This window comes from Olea europaea, chromosome 12, assembly GCF_002742605.1.
Source record: "Olea europaea var. sylvestris chromosome 12, O_europaea_v1, whole genome shotgun sequence".
In the NCBI taxonomy this organism is placed as follows: Eukaryota; Viridiplantae; Streptophyta; class Magnoliopsida; order Lamiales; family Oleaceae; genus Olea; species Olea europaea.
The window spans coordinates 27367500-27392160 of record NC_036248.1 but is presented as its reverse complement, the minus strand read 5'-3'; the positions used below and the strand labels follow the sequence as shown (position 1 = coordinate 27392160).

General features: G+C 33.7%; 1 protein-coding gene and 1 long non-coding RNA gene across 6 annotated transcripts; both read right to left on the bottom strand.

The window, feature by feature from the left end:
• Positions 1 to 1732: 1732 nt before the first annotated feature.
• Positions 1733 to 13848, bottom strand: LOC111406247. 5 transcript variants are annotated; one of them, XM_023035549.1, is made up of 9 exons: positions 13494 to 13842; positions 13307 to 13343; positions 6402 to 6524; positions 6082 to 6205; positions 5126 to 5202; positions 4527 to 5039; positions 3411 to 3941; positions 2648 to 2860; positions 1733 to 2328 (listed from the first exon to the last, which is right to left on the bottom strand). In XM_023035549.1, the coding sequence occupies exons 3-9, from the start codon at positions 6447 to 6449 to the stop codon at positions 1957 to 1959; spliced, it is 1878 nt and encodes a 625-aa protein (XP_022891317.1). In that variant the 5' UTR covers positions 6450 to 6524; positions 13307 to 13343; positions 13494 to 13842; the 3' UTR covers positions 1733 to 1956. The 5 variants fall into 5 exon arrangements, with proteins under 5 accessions (XP_022891317.1, XP_022891315.1, XP_022891318.1 ...); XM_023035547.1 differs by lacking the exon at positions 13307 to 13343 and having other exon boundaries at positions 13494 to 13843; XM_023035550.1 differs by lacking the exon at positions 13307 to 13343 and having other exon boundaries at positions 4527 to 4979.
• A 7223-nt stretch (positions 13849 to 21071) lies between these two features.
• On the bottom strand, positions 21072 to 24047 carry LOC111406246. The gene is made up of 2 exons (XR_002704969.1): positions 21706 to 24047; positions 21072 to 21613 (listed from the first exon to the last, which is right to left on the bottom strand). It is a non-coding gene; the product is annotated as an uncharacterized LOC111406246 (long non-coding RNA).
• Positions 24048 to 24661: the final 614 nt, after the last annotated feature.

The window sequence follows — 24661 nt, the reverse complement described above, 5'->3', positions numbered from 1 at the left end:
AGGGTTTTTCGACAAATGGTTTGAAAGATTAATCAACTTTGTTGCGAGAATACCAAAGCACAAAGTAATCCTACCAAAACTTGAAGAACACGAAGGAGGATGTTTGAATATGAGTGAAGAATCAGAGTTTGATTTTGATTGAGGAATGAATATTAATTTCAAGAGTTTTCAATGTATGTTTTCTTAAATCATGACTCTATTTTTTATAGACTTCGTGCATATGCATGAAACGGTACCAAAAGTGCAAGAAACGCCACCAAAATCAAATTAACAACATTTAAAAAGGGCATCTAATGGTCAAGGTTTTTTCTTCTCTATGCGACTGCATAGAAGGAACAAATGGGCCTCCAATTTTCTGCACATGCCCATGTGGTTACACGGGCATTTCTTCTATGTGGTCGCATGGGTATAAATTTTGGCTTCTATTTCCTATTTCTTCATCATTCCACTTACCGCACTTTATTGTTTTGAACAACAATTCTCAATATTCACATGAACTAGATCGACCTGCAAATTCTTCTCCAATTCATAAATCACTACTCACCTACTAGCGTGTATGCAGAAATGATCAAAAAGCAAGATTGAAATCAAGCGCGTAAGGTTTAATTTTAGGATTGAAGTTTTTGTGCACTTATGGTTATAAAAAAGAGAGGAATTGTTCACCAATTGCGAGTACATACTAACAAAAACCTTTTCTGCAACATATTCAAATTCATTTCCATTTCCAATTCGCAGCCATGCCTACCGTTATTGTCGACAGAGATCGCCTCTTCCAAGCACTAGGCCACGAGTACAATAAGAATCTTTCTCCTCTTTTCTCTCATATATGTACGTATATGTCTATTTTATATGCCATATATCTGTCTTTTGTAATTTTTTTCGTGGATATTAGCGCAAAAAGAGTTCGAAGATTTGTGTTTCAAAATCGACACTGAGCTTGATAATGTCATTAAGTACTATTATAGTCAATATCTCTGTGTGAAATACATTCAATTATTTGTACATTTTAGGAAACGGTGATTTAATTTTAGAACAAGGATGCGGTGCTCTATGTAACTGTATCTTGCTCTGGCAAAATACAAGAACTTGGGTGGTGGTGGTGGAGGAGAAAGAGTTTTTTTTTAATAATTTATTTGGAACTCGTTTGCACTTAGACTGTGTTTGATTACATTTATTTTCCATAAGAAATATCAATTTTTCACCCAAATTTCTACTTAAAGTGTTTGATTGTTATTTTTTTCCATGGAAAATATTTTCCAACTTTTGAAAATATACCTAATTTTCCTTGTTTTTAAGGAAAATATTTTCCTTGGGTAGATGTGATTTTTATTTTCCACAAAATATGAAAAATATTTTCTTTTCTAGGCAATATTTTCCATGTCAATCAAACACACTCTTATTAAAATAAAATTGAGGATTATTGCAATTATTTATTTATTTATTTTTCTTTTCTTTTTGTTTTAATTAAATTAGAAGATATATTTGTCATTTTACAATTCTTTATTGAAAAATTGAATGAAAATGATGATTTTCACAATAAAATGTGTAAATGAGGATGAAAATGCTAAAAAATGGAAAGTGTAAATGTTTCGTATGAATAACCCTATGTTTGAAAATAAAAGGTTAAATTCACATATTTAAAAACCTACAAACATGACAATATTTTGTACACTTGCAAGGTTAAAAGGGTATTCTCGATCTACCAACTTTGAATGAAATTTCAAATTAATCATCAACAAGAAAACTTCAAATAAAATATAAATAATGGTCTGAAAAAAAATTTAAAACCGTTAGATTGGAGATAAGAAGACATGAACAGAAAATTCACAAAATGCATCCACCTAGCTCGATTTTCCACTAAGATATTCCAGAACTAAAACAAAGACGGACCAGAGTGGATGCAAAACCACAAAACAATCTAAAAGATCACCACGAGTGCACTTGACTGAAAACTGCCTAGCTCGACTGAGCACCTGACACGGTCATAGTAGCAGTACCTTCGGCGTCGACCCTGGCACCAGCGTAACCATCCCATACAGGAGCAAGTTTTTCGGTAACCAAACTGTTTTCACTGCAATCATCCAATTTAACAATCTGAGCATAACTTTTCGTCATTTGCTTGATGATATCATCAGGCAACGCAACAACATTTCTGTTTTCATTTCCTCCGACTACCCCAATGTTCAACAAGCTGGTCTGCTCTCTCGCCTTCGTTTCTTGCATGGATTTTTGCCGGTCTTCATAAAAATCGAAATCATCAAGGATTGACACATCGGTTTCATACTTCTTGAAAATATTCAACATTTCAATACCTTGCTCAAATTTTACCTACACAATTTACATTCAGGACGAATAAAAGACCATAAACTTGAAAATTTCTGAAGGCGGCATGAAAGTCAGTATCATTTATAAACTGAAATGAGATTTCACAGAGATCCCACTTTTCAAACATCTTCCTCATTTACAAGCTACATGGATAGCCATCTTCGGAAAGCATAAGATTTGGAAAGTTTGTATCAGTCTAATAGCATGTTTGGCTAAGCTTAAAATATGAAAAAGTTGCTAAACTTTTAGTTCCCAAACATGTTTAGTGGTGTTCCTTAATTCTTCAAGTTTCAGAGGAAAAGCTTGGCAGGTAAGATCCTACCTCTTGTGTGTCTCGACTGTTGGTTACAGGCTTGTTATCGTTACTCTCAAGCACAATGTGACGAAACTGGCTGTTGGGAACATCTTTTATGACGTGCCACTTAACAGGAAACTGCCCACTCCATTTATCTTGCTGCCAATAGTCCACACTCTTCTCAAAATCTACAGGTCCTGCCATTTCAGCCACTCCACAAAACTGGGCACTAGCATTAACCTGCATAATGTCGCATAATACATGTAAAGCAAAGAGCAGGTTAGGGATTATACTGTAGTTAACACTATCAAAGACATAAAAAGAAGCTAAAATCTTGATACTGTCCATCCTCTTTGCTAATGCATGACAAACAGGCCTTTAGGTCATACAAAGAATGTAAGTGCTAAAGGTTGAACCGAAAGTTCTGAAAACTAGAACTGAAATTACAAAAAGAATTGAGAAATCACAATATCCGAAGTTGTAGAATTAACCAAGGCCAGACCATAATGTTTAATCAATAAAAAACCATGGAAAAACTGAAAATTTAGGAAATCATAATAGAGACTAATCCATTCATCTTTCTGCACACAAAAATAGAGATTCCCAAGAAGTGCACAAACAGGTATTGAATGGTAGAATTAAAGGTAGCAGCAGGCGTGACATTGAGAAATTCTCGGCAAGATGGACCAAGATATTGTGTAACTAACTAAGAAAATTAAGCATAGAAATATAGCAAAAATTTATCAATTTTCAGTTGTATCACCCTGAACTAAAAAGAAGAATGTCTCACCGAGAAAAAGAGAAATACAGGACAGGTGGTTTGCTTCTCCTTTGCTTCACGGTATGCAACATCCAGTTTTCGGTTTCCATTTGGAGTGCTGGCCCAGACACCATACTTGATGCTCCTGTGGACATTATCTTCGCTGTAAGATTTAATAACAAAAAATTTTGCATCTTTGTATTCTATGACAAAATCTTGGCAGTTGTTAGACATTCCATGCATCTTGGCCACAGTAGACAAATGTTTGTTAGCATCAGTTGATAGGTAATTTTCGGTGGCAATCTCGCCCTTTGATTTAAAGGCTCTTGGGCCTCGATTCTGCTCATTGAAAATGTCAATGGTACGACTACAACTGCATAAAGTACCGTTGCCTCTGCCACATAGCCTGCCATTGTCCAGAGCAAGCCAGGCCCTACCGTTAGTTCCCAAATTATAAGTAGTGTGTCCAATATTAGAACCTTGATTAAGTCGATGGCAACTATTATTGCAAAAATCTGAACCGGATCCAAACCCATAAAACGAACTTGGCTGTTGTGAAGCCTGCATGATATGACAGTAAACATTGCATAATCTTCTTAGCTTGCAAATTTAACTAAATAACAAATAGTCCCAATACCATCGTAACTAAAATAATATGAATAAGGTCAACAATTTTCTACAACTCATTAGATTTTATATGTTATTAGATAACTATAAAGGAAATACAACATCTCTGCAGCAATCGAATGTGATGTGGCTAGTAATAATGCATCAACATTTACAAATGACACCAGAAAAGCCAACTCAAAACCCCATGATACAACTTCTATATAAACATTGAGAGACGAGATGCAAGGTGAAAACTTTAGATCGAATGTTGCTTGATGTAGATAAAAGCATTATACAGCCTCCAAATTCAAATAAAAGACTCAACGAGAACGCACGACAACAATCCATATTTAACACAGCCTAAACCATGATTTTAGTAAACAACAGCCCACAATTTTAGAAATATAGACACAGTGAATAATGTTCATCTGTTCTAACTTTGAGGAAAAATAAACAATATAGAAAGCACTGAAGATCCACAAGCACGTATAAAGATCACAATGTCATAATAGGGCGTGCAAAGCTAAAAGAACAAACCGTTCCGACATTTTGCCCAAATGATCCAAAACTTCCGTTTGCTTGTGAAGATGCGGACAACGACACTGGAGTAAGAGGCCGCTGCCTATCTGAGGATTTTGGCCAATCAGACCAAAGGCCACCAGTTCTATATGCGTCAAATCCCTGCCACATATCCTGAAAGCCAACCCCTCCAGGGTTTCCAGAGTAATTTCCTCTACCAGAAGACTCAAATGAAGAGGCATAACCCATTCCTGGACCATGAAGCCTTCCATCAACTAGTTGGTCAACATTCACAAACGAGTCCGCTAGTGAAACTGGAGAAGATGGAGCAATATATGGCAGAGTAGGAGAAACTACTTGCTGATAATATGGTTGTCTAGAGTATGTATATTGCTGAGGTGAATATATAGGAGTATCACCACCGACAGGATGCGAAGGTGTAGAAATGGGGCCATATGGCCCATATGGCATCTGTAGGTTGTAGCCATAACAGTTATGAGACATAAGAGAAGGATTGTCATTATAGATGCCCTAGTAAGATTGAAATAAAAGAAAGTACAATGAGATTTATACAAAGAAATGAAAAGAAAACATGAATTCAAAGATCACCAACTTACAGGAGATCTAGTATTCAGCCCTTCAGTGTTTCTGTATAGAGGGAACTCATCCCATCCACCCGGAAAATTTTCATAACCTGGAGTTGACAAACCAAGTAGAATAAATCATTATTATGATCCACATTCAAAAGTTCAATGTGAAGCAGCATAAAATAAATTTTTATTAGGATCCACATTCAAAAGTTCATTGTGAAGCAGCATATGAAATGAAGTTGTGTGCTGCTTGGGAAATTATGACTATTATGAAGCTGAATACCAGATAGGATTCAGCTGAAACATGAACTTTCTCAATTCTAGACTACCTTCCCATCCCTCACTCTGAAAATGCATTGATGGGATGCATAATCTCATGACAGAGGTATCATTCCAATAAATTTGGAGGCTGTGAAGTTTACTCAATATTCGTCCTTAGTTCGGAATGATACCGTTTTCATGGATCAGATAAATCAATCCAAAATAGATTATAAATATAATTATATAAATCCAAGAAATAAGAAAGGAGGGCCTAAATAGTTAATCACGTCTATTTAGTCTCACGACTCTCATTACCCTCCTACTCAGACTCACCAGTCTGAGTCTGGGTTGAGAAAATGACAATGTTCCGCCTTACATTCTAGTTATGGATTTAGGTTGGTGCAAAGTGGGGTAATGTCCTCATCCCGTGCTTTATAAAAATCTATGTATTATTAATAGTGGGTTATATCTTTTGGCACAGGCCACCTATATAACTACAGTTTACAGACAATACCAATATTTCATGCTTATAATTTACCGCAAAAGTTTCAACATTTTACAAGTGGAAAGCCTAATATAGCATTGTCAACACTACTATAAACACACAATATTATAGGTTCAACAATCACCCAAATGAATTCACAAGGTCAAACAATCGATATTGGAAGCAAAAAGTTAGTTGAACTGTTCTAAAAGAGACCTTTAGAAAAAGAAATAAGAACCTTTATGGTAGATTGTGTGTGCCTGAGGGGCATAGAAATTTGGAGGATAAACTGAAAGATCACCATATGAGCCAAAAGATCTTGATTGACCAACAGCTTGTTCAAAATGAGATATAGCAGCACCCTAAGAAGGAAGACGAGAGACAATCTCTTAATATATTCCAAAAGCTGCTCATAAGAAATTGCNAAAATGAGATATAGCAGCACCCTAAGAAGGAAGACGAGAGACAATCTCTTAATATATTCCAAAAGCTGCTCATAAGAAATTGCGGAGTAGGACAGAAGAAGAACCCATTTAATAGATTCAGCGTAAAGATTACCTGTTCCTTCATGCTATCTGGCTCTCGAGAAGTTTCTTCTGCATCCATGATTGATGCGCTTGGTGACTTAGTAGAGTCTTAGAAACACAGGGAGCACAGATTACGACCAATCAAAGCTAAATACTGGAATATGAAAATGTAAATGTATCAATATGTACATACATATCCACAGGTACACATCTATGCACAAGTGATAGAAAACGAAAACATTACACCATGTGTAAGGCTCGATGTAATGCAATTTAGGTAATACAAGAGAGACATACGTGATCACCTCATACACAGAACACTCACTAAGTGCTTATTATCTTCCAGACATTCACTTGATTTCCAAATGTGCTTTTACTTTATAAACTCCTGATTCCATAAGTTTTGATTGACTTTTGTAGTGGGGAATGGTAATACCATCAGTTTTTGAGATGATTGTTAGTGTAAAATTTCCTTCTTTGCATCGTATTGCATTGGCGCAGTCTGCCATGGTGAATGATGTTTTAGATATACATAATGAGAGTCTCAGTTGAACCATTGTCTTTGGTCAGGGTTTACAAGACTGGGAATTTGATGATTATTCATTGCTTTTGACATCTTTGTATGAGGTACACGTCAGAGCAGGGAGGATGATGTAGTAGGTGGAGGTTGGCACGGGATGGTATCTTTTCAGTTGACACTTATTTTAAATCCCTATTGGGACCTTTGGAGAGTTCATTCCCCTGGAGAATGGTATGGAAATGTAAATTGCCTCCACGGGTGGCATTTCTACTTTAGACGGCGTTTAGGGGAAAGGTGTTAACAATGAATAATCTTCGAACAAGAGGTTTCTACGTTACAGAGTGGTGCTACATGTGGAGTGATGGGGATTGACCATTTGTTCTCTCATTATGATGCTGCTCATTTATTGTGGAACGATGTTTTGGCGTCGCAACACATGAATTGGGTGTTGTCGAGACGTATGGAAGACGTGTTAAAGGCATGGAAGAGAAAGTTTCACGATAAGGATAGAAAGCTTGTATGGGACCTTATTCCAGGTAGCATTGTACGGCGTGTGTGGAGAGAAAGAAACAGTCCCAGTTTTGATGATCGAACATGGATAAGTATAACAGAGCAAATTAGAGAATTGTTTTATTTGACCTTGTATACTTGGTTTAAGACTATGGCTATTAGGCATATAGACGAACTGTCCAATTTTTTGTTGTTCCTTTCAGATTTAAATTGAGAGTACACTTCTTGTGTATTATGCATTGATTAATAAAATATTTAATTACCTTTCAAAAAAATGATTATTGTATTTGAAAATTCAATATTCGTTCAATCTCTTATATTATTACTTGGAATATTTGTTGTTAGAGAATTAATATAGTCAAACTTTAAATATTTGACTTAGTTGGCAATTTTATTGTTGGTGTTTTATATATTTATTGTTTAGATTAAATTAATTGCACCAACATAAATTGACAAATTTATATATCTACAGTTACTTCTCTTTGCTTAGTAATTCATAGCGTAAGAAAGACATCTCATGAAGATACTAATAGTGCTAAACTGGAAAATTTTGATGGAAAAAATTTTAAAAGATAGAAAAAACAAATGGAATATTGGTTGACCGTTCTAGGGTTAATTTTTGCTATAAAAGAAGATAATGAAGTAATAGAATTTACCTCATGATATAACCTAGAACAAATTGAATTCCACTGGGATAATCGAATTTTAAGTGCTTTTTTCGATAGACTTTAAGATATTTATCAAAATATCACGAGTGCTAAAGAGATTTGGAAAACATTAGAGGAAGAATATGGAATAGATGAAGCTAGAGTCGATAGATTTAACGTGTCAACCTTTAACAAATATATTATGGTGGGAAAAAATCTATAAATGAACAAATCCTTCAATTTCAAGATTTACTATGACATGTAGAAGAAAAATGGTCAAGTTTTAGTGAGGACTATAATGTTTCATGCCTTATAGATAAACTTCCACCTTTTTGGTCGAATTTTTCTAAAGGTTTTAGACATAAGCAAGGGATTTTAACATTGAACCCAGTATTCAATTCTTTGAATAGAAGAGCATCATAGAAATCGTATCAACAAAGTTGATGAATCACATGCTAAAGCAAACTTGGTAGAAAATTCAAAAAACCCTACTAGCTCCTCAAAGCAATTTAAGTCTTGAGGTAATAAGAAAAACTCTCACTGTTATAGGATAAATTCCCATTCTAAGAATAACTACACTAAAGATAACGAAGGCAAAGAAAAGAAAGAGCAAGGGCCATGTTATGCATGTGGAAGAACCAACCATCTCGCTCGAGATTGCTACTACAAAAGGACTAAGGTGTACAAGCTTAAGGACATATTTCAAAAGGATCAAGTAAACAAGTTAAAGGATAGTAAACATTCCATTAGGTGTGAATTATCAACCTCTTTAGTCAATTTTACTTATACTAGTAATGAATGGTGGTTAGATTCTAGAGCAAATGTTTATGTTTGTTTTGAAAAGAGTTTGTTTAAATCTTATCAGACTTCAAGCGGAGAAAGCGTAACTTTAGGAAATAACTCCACCGCTTTTGTATTAGGAATTGGAAGTGTCGAGTTTGAGATGACTTCTGAGAAGAGTTTAATTTTAGATCAAGTTTGTCATGTTTCTGAAGTTACAAGAAATTTAGTTAGTGGATCATTTTTAATTAAACAAGGTTCTAAACTTGTAATGGAGTCAAATAAAGTTGTTATGACAAGAAATAATGTCTTTGCTGGGAAAGCTTATATTAGTGATGGATATTTTAAATTAAATATTATTGAAAATCTTCACCATAATTCTTCCATTGTTCTTAACGTTGAAGTTAGTTATTTGTGGCATGAAAAATTGGGTCATGTTAGTAATATAAAGACCAAGAAACTTATGGATCTAAACTTGATTCCAAAATCTCAAGTTGGCAATAATAAGTGTGAGGTTTGTGTACAAGCCAAACAAACTAAGAGACCTTTCAAATTTGCTAGAAGGGATACAAACTTCTTACAATTGATTTATAGTGATATTTGTTATTCTAATTGATCATCAACACGAGCTAGTAATAAACATTTTGTAACATTTATTGATAACTATTCTTAATAAATATTTTGTAACATTTATAGATGACTATTCTAAGCCCTTGTTTGAGACCCCATTATTTCCATCAAAATACAATCTTCAACAATGATTTGATTCCATTTCAACTACAAATTCTTCATTAAAATAATATTCCATGCATACTCAAAACTTTTCTTTATTTTTTAACACACATTTCTCATCAATACGCTATTCAAAAATGCATATTTTTGTCAAGAATGAGGCTCAAACAAGGGCTAAGTATTGCTATATTTATTTATTGAAAATGAAGGATGAAATCTATGATAAGTTCAAAATCTATAATATAGAGGTTGAAAATCAATTAGAACGTAAGATAAAAATCTTGACGTCCAATAGAGAAGGAGAATATACTAGGAATAATTTTAAGGATTATGTGAGGCTAATAGTGTAATACACGAAGTGACACCTCCTTATTCACCACAATCCAATGGTAGTGCAAAAAGGAAGAATAGAACTTTAATGGATATGGTAAATGCTATACTCAAAAGTTCCGGAACACTTGAAAACTTATGAGGGGAAGTTGTCCTAACTTCTTGTTACATATTGAATCGAGCAACTGTTAAGGACAATATTATAACTCCATACGTGCTATGGAAAAAGAGATCTCCTTGGTTAGATTTCTAAAAGTATGGGGTGTTTGGCAAAGGTAGTTATACTCAATCCTAAAAGAAAGAAAATAAGACAAAAAGATGTGGTTGTTGTTTTCATAGGATATGCTTAAAATAATAGCGCAAATAGGTTCTTAATTATAAATTCCGAAGTAACATTAAAAAAATACTATCATTGAAGCTAGAGATACTACTTATTTTGAAGATACTTTTCCATTTAAGACTATAATTTCAAGTGAACCCTTGACTTCTAAGAAAGTATCTAGTTCCTCTTTAGAAGGTAAAGTTGAACATGAACTTAGGAGTAAAAGGATTAGGAAAGAGAAATCATTTGGAGAATAATTTTTTTTACAAATCTAGTTGAAGGTGAACCTCAAACATATAAAGATGCTATGGTCTCTATTGATGCACCTTATTGGAAAGAAGCTACCAATGATGAGTATGTGTCAATTATACAAAATAATACTTGGATTTTATGTGATTTACCTTAAGATAGTAAGGCAATAGGATGTAAATGAGTATTTAAAAGAAAGTTGAAACCTGACGGAATTATAGATAAATATAAAGCTATGTTAGTAACTAAAGGATTAGGATCTGATTATTTTGACACATTTCCCAGTTGCAAGAATAACTACTATTAGGATATTGTTAGCATTAACTAGTATTGATAAATTGATCATTCATCAAATGGACAATAAGACTACATTTTTGAATGGTAATTTGGATGAAGAAATATATGTGCAACAATTACAATGATTTAAAATTAAAATACAAGAACATAGAAAGGAAAACATCCAAAGCAATTTCAATAAATTAGTCGAGTGCTATTAAAAAGATGTTGGAAAAATTTGGGCATTACGATAAGAAGCTAATTTCTACTCCATATGATTCAAATGTGCACTTGAAGAAGAATCTAGGTGAACTATGTCAATATGTTGTCAATTCATTGGCAATTGAAAAGTCTACATGTACATAATTATTGTAAATAATGTTGCCCATAATATGATGTGGCAATCATCTGATTGTTAATGTGAAAGTATAAGATATGGATTAAAGATTGGATCCAATGCCACGTATAATTATGGACACCATTATGTACATGTAGCACTTCCCTTACTTTCTTATATAGGAGATTTGATTACATTACCTAATTTGAGCGATTTGATGTATCATTCCTTCCTAGTATAAAGAATTCATTGTAAATTACCATATTTAGATGTTGTATTATATAAAGGGAAGCAAAACCTCAATTGAGGTATTCAAAACCAAAATCAATTATTATCAAACTAGTTTTGCAAGTTGAGTATTCTGAAATTATTGGATTTTTATTGTCCAATAGCAAATAGGAGAAGACCTAATATAGTCTTTGCTATTGGGAGACTTAGTAGATATACAAACAATCTAAGTAAAGAACATTGGAATGCTTTAGAGAGAGTGCTTAACTATCTTCGAGGTACACTAGATTATTCTATAAACTATAGAAGTTTTCCAAATGTTATTGAAGGATATAGCGATGCGAACTGGATAACTGATAATGTAGATATTAAGTCTACTATTAGATATGTGTTTATGCTAGGTGGTGGTGCCATATCTTAGGGCTCAAAAAGACGAACTATTATCTCTAGAAGTATTTTAGAGTCGGAATTAATAGCATTGGATACAACATGTACTAATGCTAAGTGGCTTAGAGATTTATTATTAGATATATCATCAATAAGTAAGCCAATTCTAGTTATTTGATTACATTGTGACTGTAAAGCAGTAATAGAGCTTGTAGATCAATCTCACTCAAATAAGAAGATGAATAGACATATTCATGCAAGACTTAAGTCAGTTAAGACCTTACTTAAGTGAAATGTGATATCTCTCAATTTCGTGAAATTTGAAAAGAATTTATTAGACAACTTAACCAAAGCTTTACCTAAAAAGGGTGTGATGAATCATCGAGGGGGATGGACTTAAGCCCGTAACAGAGTTACCTTCGAGAGTAACCCAACCTTTGCGATTGGAGATTTCATAAAGAAAGTTCAATCTGGTAGGAACAACCCGCACTGTGTGACTCGGAATAGCGCTATATTATTTGTGCTCATCCCTATAGTGATAGTGTTATGATTGTGATGTTAGGAATGGTTTAACCCTAAATAAGTACCGATGCAGGAATTCTCGCGAGGTGTAGGTCACACGCACCCTTGGAGGACTCATTTATGTAAGAGTTGTCATGAGGTCGTGACTATGGGATTTGACTATTCCCTAGAGATTCTTACTAGAATCAAGATAAAAGCGACCTAAATCAAAGCTTTGTCCATTACGGCTCCCTCGAGTGGAAATTGTTATTACTAAGTGAGGTTCAAATCCAAAAGACATATACACCTATTATACAGTATAATATTGCCACTATATAAATATATATAATTATTTTGAATGTTTTAAAACTTGTGGGGGATTGTTGAAATAAGTTAACAAACTTTCAAATTAAAACCAAAATTTCAGTTTTTGATTTTAATTTTTAAATTCAATACAAAATTTAATCTCATTATTATTTGTAACTTATGTTTAATTTGATTAATTTTCATTACGAGAGTGTTGAATTTTTCAACTATAAACGAGATAGATTTTCCATTATTTTACACATAAAAAAAAAACATTTGAAAAATACTCTCTAGTTATTTTATATTCTTCTATAATATTGGGAATTGATAATGGTTTGTTCTCTCTCCTTGTGGTCGTGCTCATAGAAGGAGGATCGGCTACGAGCTATAAGGATTTTATCTTGGAACCATGAAGTGTTGAAAGTACTCGCAAGGGAGGTCATACGACTTTAGGACAGCGTTTATCGCGACTCTCTTATGCCAACTTTTCTAACTTTATTCCCATATTTATATTATTTGACTCATGCTTATAGTTGATAATTTAATACACAAATCACTTAATTTTTAAAACAAATTTATATGCTAAATCATCATCAACAACCATATGACAAACTTCTGATGTAACCACAGATTGGTAAACCACAAAAAGATTAAACTTTATACTAATATTGGAAATGGATTACGCAAACAGAGGCATTTGAAAATGCAGGTGTCACTAAAAATAAGCATCCGATGCATTACAGATATGATTATAACCAAAAAGCTAATCGGCCGGCAGAATCATATGCACCAACATTATTCTAACACAAACCAGAGACTCAAGATCACCCTTAATTCATTGATCGACTCTGCGAAGTGAAAAGAAACAAGAATCAAAAAGTAAAATTCGACTTGGAAAGGATTTTTAACACAGATTAGAAGTACAACACAGCACCACAACCAATAGAATCACATTGGTTCAGAGAAGAAAAAAATAATTCAAAAACTGTACAACTTACCACTAGGGCGTGGAATTACACGATCAATGGCTTATAATTGGACTGTAGACCTTAAAATTGATGTGTAAAGGAAGGAAATTCATCGATCACTGCATAAAAGAGATCTCAATCTCAAAGCAAGAGTACCCGGGACCAGTTTTGTTGGGGTGGGGGCCGAAAGCAAAATTATGATGGAAATTTCAACTGCTACGTCATTCTTGCAGATTACAAAGACTTATAACTTATTTGGGCATGATTTGATTAATTTTCTCTACTTTGACGGATATCATTAATGCGAAATTTGCGAAAATTATACTGTTTCCTACAGGTGCCACCATTGCCGAGTCCTGCATAGTGAAAAATACGTTGAGGTAGCAGCACGGTCAGGGGTGACAAGGTTAAAATCTCATCAATTAATGAAAGCAAATAACTCCGCCATTTTTTATTTTTATTTATTTTTATTTTTGACAGACACCTTCCATCTGTAAAAAATTATAAAATTGGTGACGCACAGTAAGTATAGTTAAATCTCAATTATGGCGTGTTCACGTTATAGCTATAATAGTTGAAAAATTGATCAAACCATCAAGACTCGTTGGATTTAACATGGAAAAATCTGGCTCAAAATCAAGGAATGGCATTTAGCAGTTCTCTTAGTCGGCTTTTAAGACGGTCAAATTTCTTGTCCCATAAGATTATAATAGTCGAAAACTTGGTGGAACTGCCTAAATTTGCTAAGTTAGCATAGAAAAATCTGGCTCAAGGAATGATATTTCACATTTTTCATAGTAAGCTCTTAGATGATCAAGTCCCGCTTATTGTCCTTATCCGAATGGAATGGAAAATTCATGTCCAAACAGTAAACGAGACAAGGATAATGGTCCCCTTCCAGAGTTCCCGGAACTACTTCTAATTATTTTTTATGTTGTTTTATTTTTATACTTTTCAATTTAAGTCATATTTAAATAAAATAATAATATTAACAAATTAATTAAAAGAGACGATAAATGAAGATACTTTTAATCCAGTACAATTCTCGAAATTCGTCGACTATGTGGGAATAATTAAATGACATCCCCCCCCCCCCACTCCCCCCTCCCCCCATTTTCATCCCTTCCAAGGGTTGCATTAAGTTCTATTCCAGCTTCTAGTGAAAATTTTTGTGCTATGAGTTGGACTTTACATATTATAATTTCATTATTTTCATTTATTTTTCTTACAAAACAACGTGTATCCAACATGAATTATATTTTCAAGACTTTTAATACGTTCAAACATTTTTCTTTTTATCAAGAATTCAGTTCTATGGCTTCTTTTCATTTTAGTCCAACATGAATTATATTTTCAAGACTTTTAATACAGGTTCAAACATTTTTCTTTTTATCAAGAATTCAATTCTGTTGTATGGCTTCTTTTCATTTTAGTCCGTCATTTATATGTGTGACAGTCTTTAACATATTATGGTTCACGGTCCTCATTTTGTAGAATTTCAATAGTCATGTTAAAGAGAAAATACAATCGATAAATAACTTTTTTCCCATAATTATGAGATGATAAATAATTTTTGAAATTTCATTATTTTCGGACATTTGTGGTTCAATAAAAATCACATTATTTTTATTTTATTGATCAATCACTTTATTCAATCAAGTTTTTTTTAAAGAACTTATGGACCCTTCGCGATGAATCATTTGATTTTCAATCCATCTGAGTTGTGCCGAAAGAAAATAAGTTATTTTGTACTATCCTACAGTAATTCTTTGTTTTCTTCTTTTATTGTATCCATCAGACCCTTTGAAATAAGATGAATTTCAATATCGAGAGTCCATGTTAGATAAATTTTGTTTGATAAATCAAGTGGAACAAACTCAAGTTTTGTAATCTTTGTCATTTGATATGATTATATAAGAATCAATATCCACGTGACATGAATTGTGTCTTTTCTTTCAGGGATAAAATTAGTTATAAATTACACAATTAATATATTCTTCGAGATATGTGTTACTTCGAGAGCATAATAAAATATAATTATTACCATTTTTCATTTGAAAAATTATATTGTATTTTACTATTATTTCTTTACGATCAACATGTCAATATTCCTCTAAAATATTAAAACTGTAACATCATATTCTTAAAGAGCAAATAATATTTTTTTAACAATATTAATATAATATTGTGCTACTTTAAGAGCAACAATATACAATTATTTAAAATATTAAATTATGTAAGCATTTACTCATCAGGAATGAAAACATAACATATATTAAATTTTATAAAATTATGCTATTTGAGAGCAAGTAATTTTAGCAGAATATTAATATTTGTATAGTTGTCCTTCTTCATGAGCAATAACATAATAAATTATTGTATAAAAGGGATCAATATTAAGAACATTGGTGTAACTATTTAAAAATATTGCAAGAACATGCCTAAAAGGAAAAAACCTGACTTCCAATTAATGTGTAACCACACACATATTAATAACATAGTACTATTCGATAGTCATTAATTAAAATTTATAAAACAAGAAACTGACTACAAGTTCAGGTGTAAATTTACATTCATACAATACTACTAAATAATCAAAAATAATATTAAAAAACATACATATTATCTGGTTCACATGGACCTACATGAAAAAACTGACATTATTACGTTCCAAAGAATGGACTTTGATTGTGATTGTGATTGAAATTTAAATTTCTTTTGAAATACAGAGAAAGTAATGTGGCCTTCTTCTTCTTCTTCTTCTTCTTCTTCTTTATTTCTATTTTTATTTTTATTTTTTCTTACAAGAATTTGTTTTTCCTTCCTCGACTTGGTTAAAGATTTGTGAGCAGAAAGAGAAATAAATTTTGCTAATTCAATTGATTGGACCAATAATAATTTATAAATTAGAGAGAGGAAGAGAAAGAGAGTAAAATAAAGATGTCAATAAACATATAACCAATAACTTATATTTACAAGGAATAATTAGGACTGTAAGTGAAATAATATTCGGGATAATTAGGATTGTAAGGATACAATAATCATTGACTAATTTGTATATAATATAGATATAAAAAAACGTGAAAAGTGATTTTTTAAGAATGCGTGATTAAAATAAGTGAAAAAATAATGATTTTTCAAAAAATGACTCACAGAGGAAGACTTTCATGAGATATAATGCATACTTAGTCTCAATTTTGAGTCGAATTTCGCCGATATAATTTGTTAAAAACTCAAAAATATTTATTAGGAAAAAAATTAAGGAATGCTGTAAAATATTAGATAATTGGGACGTCTATTTGGTCTTATCTATATGAGCCTACTACACGGGCAGGGCCTACAAGACCCTGTCCATCTAGGGGGCACACGTGGCGCCCCCTATTGGCAGGGGTCCGAGGCACTGTCTGTGTAGAAAAATCCTATCTATATAGCTAGAAAATAGTACTATTTACTCTTGAATTTGCATCAATTGATTACTATAATTTATGGGGATGTCCTCAATTCAGAGTTGAATAGATTTCTTAATATTTATAAATTTCCATGGATTGTATGGTATTTATAGAATTTAATAGATTTCATAAGATTTGAATGAATTTTTATTTTGTAAATTTTCATGGATTTTATAGATTTTAGTGGATTTGGCTAAAATTTCTACAGTTCTTTTTTGATATGCTCGAATCATGGCTTACTCAAAATCCAGATGTAGTAGGATTCAAGAAAAATGGAGAGTCCACATGCTCTTTTCAAGATTATCATGGCTTTACATTTAGTTCATAAATATTATGTAATGGATCATTACAAATTTTCTAAAAAAAATGGTTTTACCCACATATTCAACAGAATGCGAGAGAAGAAGAAGAAAAAAATCAATATTATTAATTTCAATAAGAAAAAAATCATAATTGTAGGAAATTAGAGAGAGAAGAAGAAAAACTGTTCACATTGGGAAAGGGAGAGAGGTGGGGGGGGGGGTGAGAAAAGTTGTGAAATTTTTAGGTTTGAGATAAAATTATTATAGATTTTTGGTATTTATATTTATGGCTTGAAATCTTTCAAAATCTATCTAACTAATGAAATCCTTTTAAATCAATTAGTTATCAAGGACACTTAAATTTCTAAAGTACCTATTAAATTCTATATTAAGGACACCTAAATTTATAAGTATTTTTAAACATTCAGATTGAGGATATCTACATTTTAATGAATTAAATTTTAATCTCAATTTATATGGAGTTTTAAAATCCAATATGTGTGGGTCATTATTATAATAAAATATGCAGAATATTTGACTCATAGTAAATTAAATTTATTGAGATACATTTTTATAATCTATCAATATTGAAAACAATCCATTGTAATGTTAAATTTATTTCGTTATCTACAGATTTTTCCATCAATTATTGTTAATTTTAATCCCAAAATTTCTTTTGATAAATTTCTTTTCTCGTGGTGTGGTGTGGTGTGTTGTGTTGTGTTGTGTTGTGCATTCAAGATGTCAAGAGATCGCCGCATTCAAGATTTGCTCTTAGAGCAGGTTAACGAGTATTCAAAGGCGATGGGGCTGTCATTGAAGGAAGTGAACCTGAATGGATACCAGATGTTTCGAGGCTTTCGCCAGGTTCCATCATCAAACTTTATGCTATTTGTTCCCACGGACATGTTAGGCTACGAGTAAAAAGTTCAATATAAGTTTACTTAATTGGTAAAAAGTAAGAGCATACGAGTTGTTTTTACAAATTTTTCTAGAAAGAGAGTTGAGAGTTACATTCTGGTGAGGTGAGTTTCGTTGTGAAAAGAAACAAATTTGAAATCCTATTTGAGAAAGTAACCTAGAAGTAAATTTGATTAAATTTAAAGTACGACCAAAAATACTCTTAAACTAAATACATCATTTGTATTGGTCGAAGTTGAAATGGCATTTAGGTAAGAGTTATTTTCAACTTATGTGCTGTTTTTTCGATGAAACTAAGAAAAGTGCAATGTCCAAACATGTTTCAAGCAAAAAGTTACTATAAAAGTAGCTTGTACATTTTTCAAGTCAAGCCAGACATGCTCTTGAGCTTTAAGATCCTAACCTTCAAACTCTAATGGCAGTACTCAGGTTGACGAAATACCAAAAAAGGTATCCCCAATTGCAACTACTGGCAATTCAAATTCTTTGCCAGAACTACGATGGCACATTGAAATTTAAGCTCAGGAGGAGTTTGGCTCTGATGCTCCTCTCGAATGGAAAGAATTGCATAGAGAAACAGAAGCTAAGAGATTTAATATTTGTCCATTACAATATGTAGCTACAGATTTTTGAGTCGAGTGAGAGAGAATGTATCTTTGGCGATAATGAAATCAACCCAATGGATGATTGGATGTTGATGAAGCTCAAGATGATGATGCGACTATGAACCAGCATGGGTGGACTTGGAAGCTGATTCTGGGGCAAGCAGTGCATAAGGGCCAGTAACCTTTAGCCCAAAAGCAAGACGCTTTGTGATTATATAATTTTTATCTATAGCCATGTATGCTAAAACCTGTTTTGATGTAAATAAGAGAGATAATGTAGCAGTATTCTATAAACTGTACAAGGTGTTTTGTTCTTTCCTGTATATCTATCTGAATGATGGTATCAGTAGTTGACCTAGAAAGACCTTTATCATATGGTCGACGCTCAATCCAACTGATCTTTCACATGGGCCATGTAGCCCCTAGACAAGTTTAGGGAAAATTGTTAGGGATATAAAGATTCAAGTCTCTTTATACGGCTAAATAAAGACCTTTCTATTTTGTAGAATTGTTCTTTTTGTTATGCATGATATTGATGGGGTTGAAAGCAAACCTCTCTTTAAATACTGAATATTGCACTTTATTCTCCTGCTATTGTGGACATCTGTGTATATGCATCTTTGACCTTATTAGACTTTTTTTGAGTTTACGGCCCGCCATGGAAATAATATGGCTACTTGCGCTAGATAGTCATGCATGGACAAGAAACCATCAGTGGAGAATCCAGAAATTTAGGTGAGCAGGGATGGTCGCTCGATAAAAGGAAAAAAATTTCCCAATACAGCTAGGGGTTACCGTAGGGCTCGCCGAGTGCTGGCTCCATCCTTGGAAACCATGTTGTTCGGTAGGCTTAGGAAAAAAATGCACGTGGCAAGGCAGTGCTTGCAAATGCTAATTGTTGTACAAGCAAAGCATAGTATTCATTGGAACATCGTCTGTGATGAGAGATCGATATGCCTGGGTGGGTTGATAATGTTTATAGCCTTTGTTAGATTGGGATCTGGACTGCTTGTGTATGCAATCTTGAAGGGGTAAGCAAACATAGGCATTGAACCTTTTCATTTAGCTGCACTGCAAACTTCGTTAGGGATAATTGCCCATTTGGACTTCTGAACACCAGCGGGATAAGGTGGTTTGCTACAACTGGAAACTAGTGGTGAATATAATTTTTATGGCACAAAAACCAATCAAAAGAGCAAAATTCTTCTATAATTACACCACTATTCTGTATCTGTATACCTTACTTCTCCTACATGCTTCTATGCAAATGGGACTTCAGTCATATAAGAAAAAGAAGAAACGACTGTTAAACATTTAACACGATATTTCCTTTAGGCTGAAAGGTACTTAAAATGAAGCATCTCCACTCTGTACCATCCAATGGAAGCAAGAAGAGCAATTGGGCCTGCAATTTCAATGACCAAATGATGCTTTACTCTTCACATTTCTGTCAAGATTCATACAATATATGACTGTATAAACAATTTCTAAACGTATACGAGACATGACATCATTAATTTCTATGTACACGTCTACGAAGCAGAAGTGCCAAAACTGCAGCACTTTGTTTTTAGAGTGTTGCGACTGATTTGAGTCTTGAGTTTTTTTTTTTTTTTTTTTGAAGTGCTATATGTACATAATTGTTTACATAATCGTATCCATAATTATACGTGGCACTAGATCCAACCTTTAATTCAAATTTCACACTTGCATATCAACAACCGAATGATTGCTACATCACATTATAGACACCATTATGTAAAATAATTATGTATAAGCAAAATTTTCCTAATTTTATCTGGAACCCGTAGTCAGCCTCTTCTACCAGCTTAGTGGCTGCATGAACTGTAATGCTCTGAATTTTACGATCCTGGAGTACTAATATACATTTCTTATCATAATAATCATAACAATTGAAATTTGCTTAAAAAAATAATTCAAAAATTACCAACGTATGAAATTTTAAATGAGTTTCCAGAAACAGGCTTTAATAAAAGCAAGAAGGCTGAAGGCTAATACTTTGAAACTTGCATTCGAAAATAATCCGGACGTTCAATTAATTAAAAACATCCTAAAAGTCTCTAAATTTACTTGGCGACCTTTGGCACAGCAATTCCATCTAAACATCGAACTCAGCCCATAATCTACGAACATTTCGATGGATTAGTATTTTGGAAAACACTTGATAAGATACATAGAATTTTTATTCAAACATAATGTAAATGTAAATCACAACATGAACATTTTATAAATAATAAAATAATCGACTCCAAAATGTATTTTCATTTTAGTCGATGAACATTTCAAGATTATGAAAAGAGGCCCAATATGAATCCTTAGCATTCAATGATCATTATCGTCTCTATTTAATCTTATTCTTTACTTTCTCATCTAATAATATATTTCTCAATATCTACAATTTAGCTTCTTAACTTTACACTTACTGCATTTAGGCTCCAACCTCCAGTCTTAAACCTAAACCCAATTTCTCATTACGAGTCATCATTACAATATTTTCAAGACCATAAATTATGGGTCTTAATTTTTCACAAAAAAATTCATTTCAGTCCTTAAAATTTCTAGAAACCACTGAAGACTATACAATGTGCATTTTTTAAAAGAGAATTCCCATGGATCCTCCTCAAGGTCACCTTTCTCCATATTGATCAATGCTTCGAAGTCTACAATGTGCATTTTTGTTCCATCAAGAAAAAAAACAGAATCTTCTGTTAAAAGCTTTCTCGTCTGCAACGACTCATCAAAAGGTGAAGATTTTGACTTTATACTGGTTATCCCGAATGCCAGAACTTTTCTCCCATAATAAACCAGAAAGGATTGCTATTTGCTTATTCACTTCATCTTTAAAAAGTTTTCTGCAGTCCAAGTAAGCAATCAAAATAATTAGAGTCACCAATAACATTTTATAATGTATATGAAAATTGGCGGAAAAAAAGTTAATGGTCACCGATTGTTGAAGCAGTTTTATTACTGCAGAATGTTTTTAGACCAAGCAAAAGAGCCAAGTTGATGACTTTCCCCAATCTGTCAAATCATAAAACAACTTAATGGTATCTACATTTTCCAATATCATGCCACAATTTCTAGAAAGCCTTTCAAAGAAAAGAGGAGTGATACCAAGCAGACGGATGCACGTCATCTTGAAAAGGAAAAAGAGTGAACATGTCGAAGAGGAAAATTATAATGATGCTATCAGCTACATTCTCAGTTCAAGAAGGAGAGTCTCTTAACAATGGGAAGAAAACATAATTAACAAGCAGGCAATTTCACTTATGATAGAAACTTAGGCAAATCAATTACTCTAAAGATAAAAGTCTCACTGTCAGAAGAGACCGACCCTAAGAAGTGGGAGGAAACTTCCTTTTGGAAATAGACAAACAAGTAATTTTTTGTTCTTTTCTTATAGTTAGATGCCCAAGAGAGAAGACACGCCACTTTTTCTTCTAACCATATGAAATCCATACTTTGATGAGACATTTGCTTCGTTGGCTAAAATGACCACCATTCATCTCTTGTTATCACTTGCCACCTCTAGGTCTTGGTCTTTGCATCAAATAAATGTAAAGAATGCATTCTTACATGGAGACCTCAAAGAAGACGTTCGTATTAAACTTCCATCAGGTATGCGTATTCCCTCGACTCTATATGTAAACTAAAACGATTTTTTTATGGTTTCAAGCAAGTCCCTCGAGCATGGTTTGACAAGCTCCGCTGCACTCTCTTGGATTTTTCCTTTACCCACAGTCAGTAGAACGCATCTGTGTTCCTTCACAAGAGTACTACTAGCATTGTTCTCTTGTTGATGTTTGTGGATGATATTATTATCTCTGGCTCTGATGACATACTTATTCAGAAGCTCCAACGTCTTTACTTTGTTTTTCTTATGAAAAACTTTGGTCGTCTCACTTATATTCTTGATTTGGAGGTTAATTCAGCACCACATGGCATCTTCTTGAATCAATATGAGTATATTAAAGACTTGATTAGGTTGGCTAATTCATCTGAAGCCTTCTCAGTTGATACTCCGTTGGAAGTTAATGTCAAATACCTAAAAGATAAAGTCGATATTCTTCCAAAACTTACTCTAAATTGGAGGTTGGAGGAGATTCCGATCTATCTCACCATCACGCGTCCAGATATTTCCTTCGCAGTACATACCGTAACAAATTTATGGATGCTCCTTGTCATCTTCATTTGGTGGCTGTCCGCCACATTATTAGATATCTTATTAGGACTCTCATCGTGGTCTATTCTTTCCTAAGGGGACGTCCCTTGAGTTCACTGTCTATAGTGATGCTGATTGGGCTGACTGTCTTGATTTTCGTCGATCTACAACTGGGTGGTGTATCTTTCTAGGTAATGTTCTTATTTCTTAGTAATGTATGAAATAGGATTGTGTTTCTAAGTCCTCCACTGAGACTGAATGCAGAGATTGTGTGGTTGCAAAGCCTTCTAGTAGAACTTGGAGTTCCCCAATCACAGCCTACACCTCTCCATGGTGGCAACACTAGCGCTATTCAAAATGCGACATCCCAGATGCCTATGGTTCTAGGGTCATAACTCTTCCCGACATTTCCACTACTCAACAAATCATTGATATCTTCACCAAATCCTTGCCTAGCCTTTATCATGATTTTCTTGTAGGTAAATTGATGCTTGTGGACTCACCAACATCAAATTAAGGGGGGTATTACATCATTTATAGCTAATTAGGGGTTTCTATGTATAACTTTTATAGAATTGGTAGCTGCGATAAAATTAGGGACGTTAATTTTGTATAGCAAACTTCTTTCCTTAATTTTCTTTGTAATAGTCTATAAAGGAAAGCAATACATGCCGGTAAGAATCATTGAGCCAATTCTTGTCACTCCAAACAAGGTTGTCAAGAACTTAATTTTGGATCTGAGCAGCCGAGGGGTCTTCTGAAGAAAATATAAATTACGGAAGACACTTCCACATGGGATAGAAACTAAACCGAAGTGATTACTCTAAGAGATCCATCCAAAGAGAAGGAAGGAAACTTTGTGTACAAACTAGCCAACAAGTAATTTTTTTTCTTTCATTATAGGTAGATGCCAAGAGAGAATACACTACTTTTCTTTTCCTTTTTTTTTTTATGACCGTGGGTGTCCGGACTAACTTACGCGCACCTCGACTAATCCCACGAGCCCTAAAGTTTATAGCCAGGTACTCACCTCAATGACTCTGATGAAACTCGAACTGGTGACCATTGGAAAGCAAATCCAAACTTGACCACTGAACTACCCTTAGGGTTGAGAAGATACACTACTTTCTNCGCCAGCTTCCATCTGCTCCTATCATCCTCTCCCACCTGAATATGCATCTCGTGCAAGGAGGTCAAAAACAGTGCATAATCATCCAGTTCCCAATCCTGCAAACCCCTCTCAAAGGCAATATTCCAGCTATAATTTCCATTATGTATGGCTAGGACATCATTCACCATAGCGGTAGGCTCCAAGGCAATGCGATGCAACGAAAGAAACCGTGCCTTTAGCAGATAATCTTCACACCAACAATCATCCCAAAATCTGATACTATAGCCATTTCCCATCATATAAGTCAATTTCTCTCGAAAGTCATTCCATCCTCGTCGGATATACTTCCACAAACTCACCCCATAACTTCGAGCCCCACTCGATCATCCTAACAACATCGAGATTGTTAACAAAAATTGCAAACTCTTCGCCTCCACTCGAAAACGATAGTTGAATACCATGCCGTCTCCATCCATTAACTTTCTCCCCTGATTGTGTATAAATGGCACATTTGACGATGGAATAGGCATCGTAGGTGGTCAGGGAGCATTCTAGAGAATTTCCAGGTTTTTCGGTAACGGCGCATGTCCTCCACGCACCGTTTCGACGACGCGTGCATCTCGCCGC

What these genes read in the sequence shown, in the direction of transcription:
- LOC111406247 (XM_023035547.1), bottom strand. Translation starts at nt 6,449, where the DNA reads ATGGATGCAGAAGAAACTTCTCGAGAGCCAGATAGCATGAAGGAACAG. An exon ending in ACACACAATCTACCATAAAG is followed by an intron (nt 5,203 to 6,081) that starts GTTCTTATTTCT and finishes TGTCAACTCCAG; the next exon opens with GTTATGAAAATTTTCCGGGT. An exon ending in GGCTGAATACTAGATCTCCT is followed by an intron (nt 5,040 to 5,125) that starts GTAAGTTGGTGA and finishes CAATCTTACTAG; the next exon opens with GGCATCTATAATGACAATCC.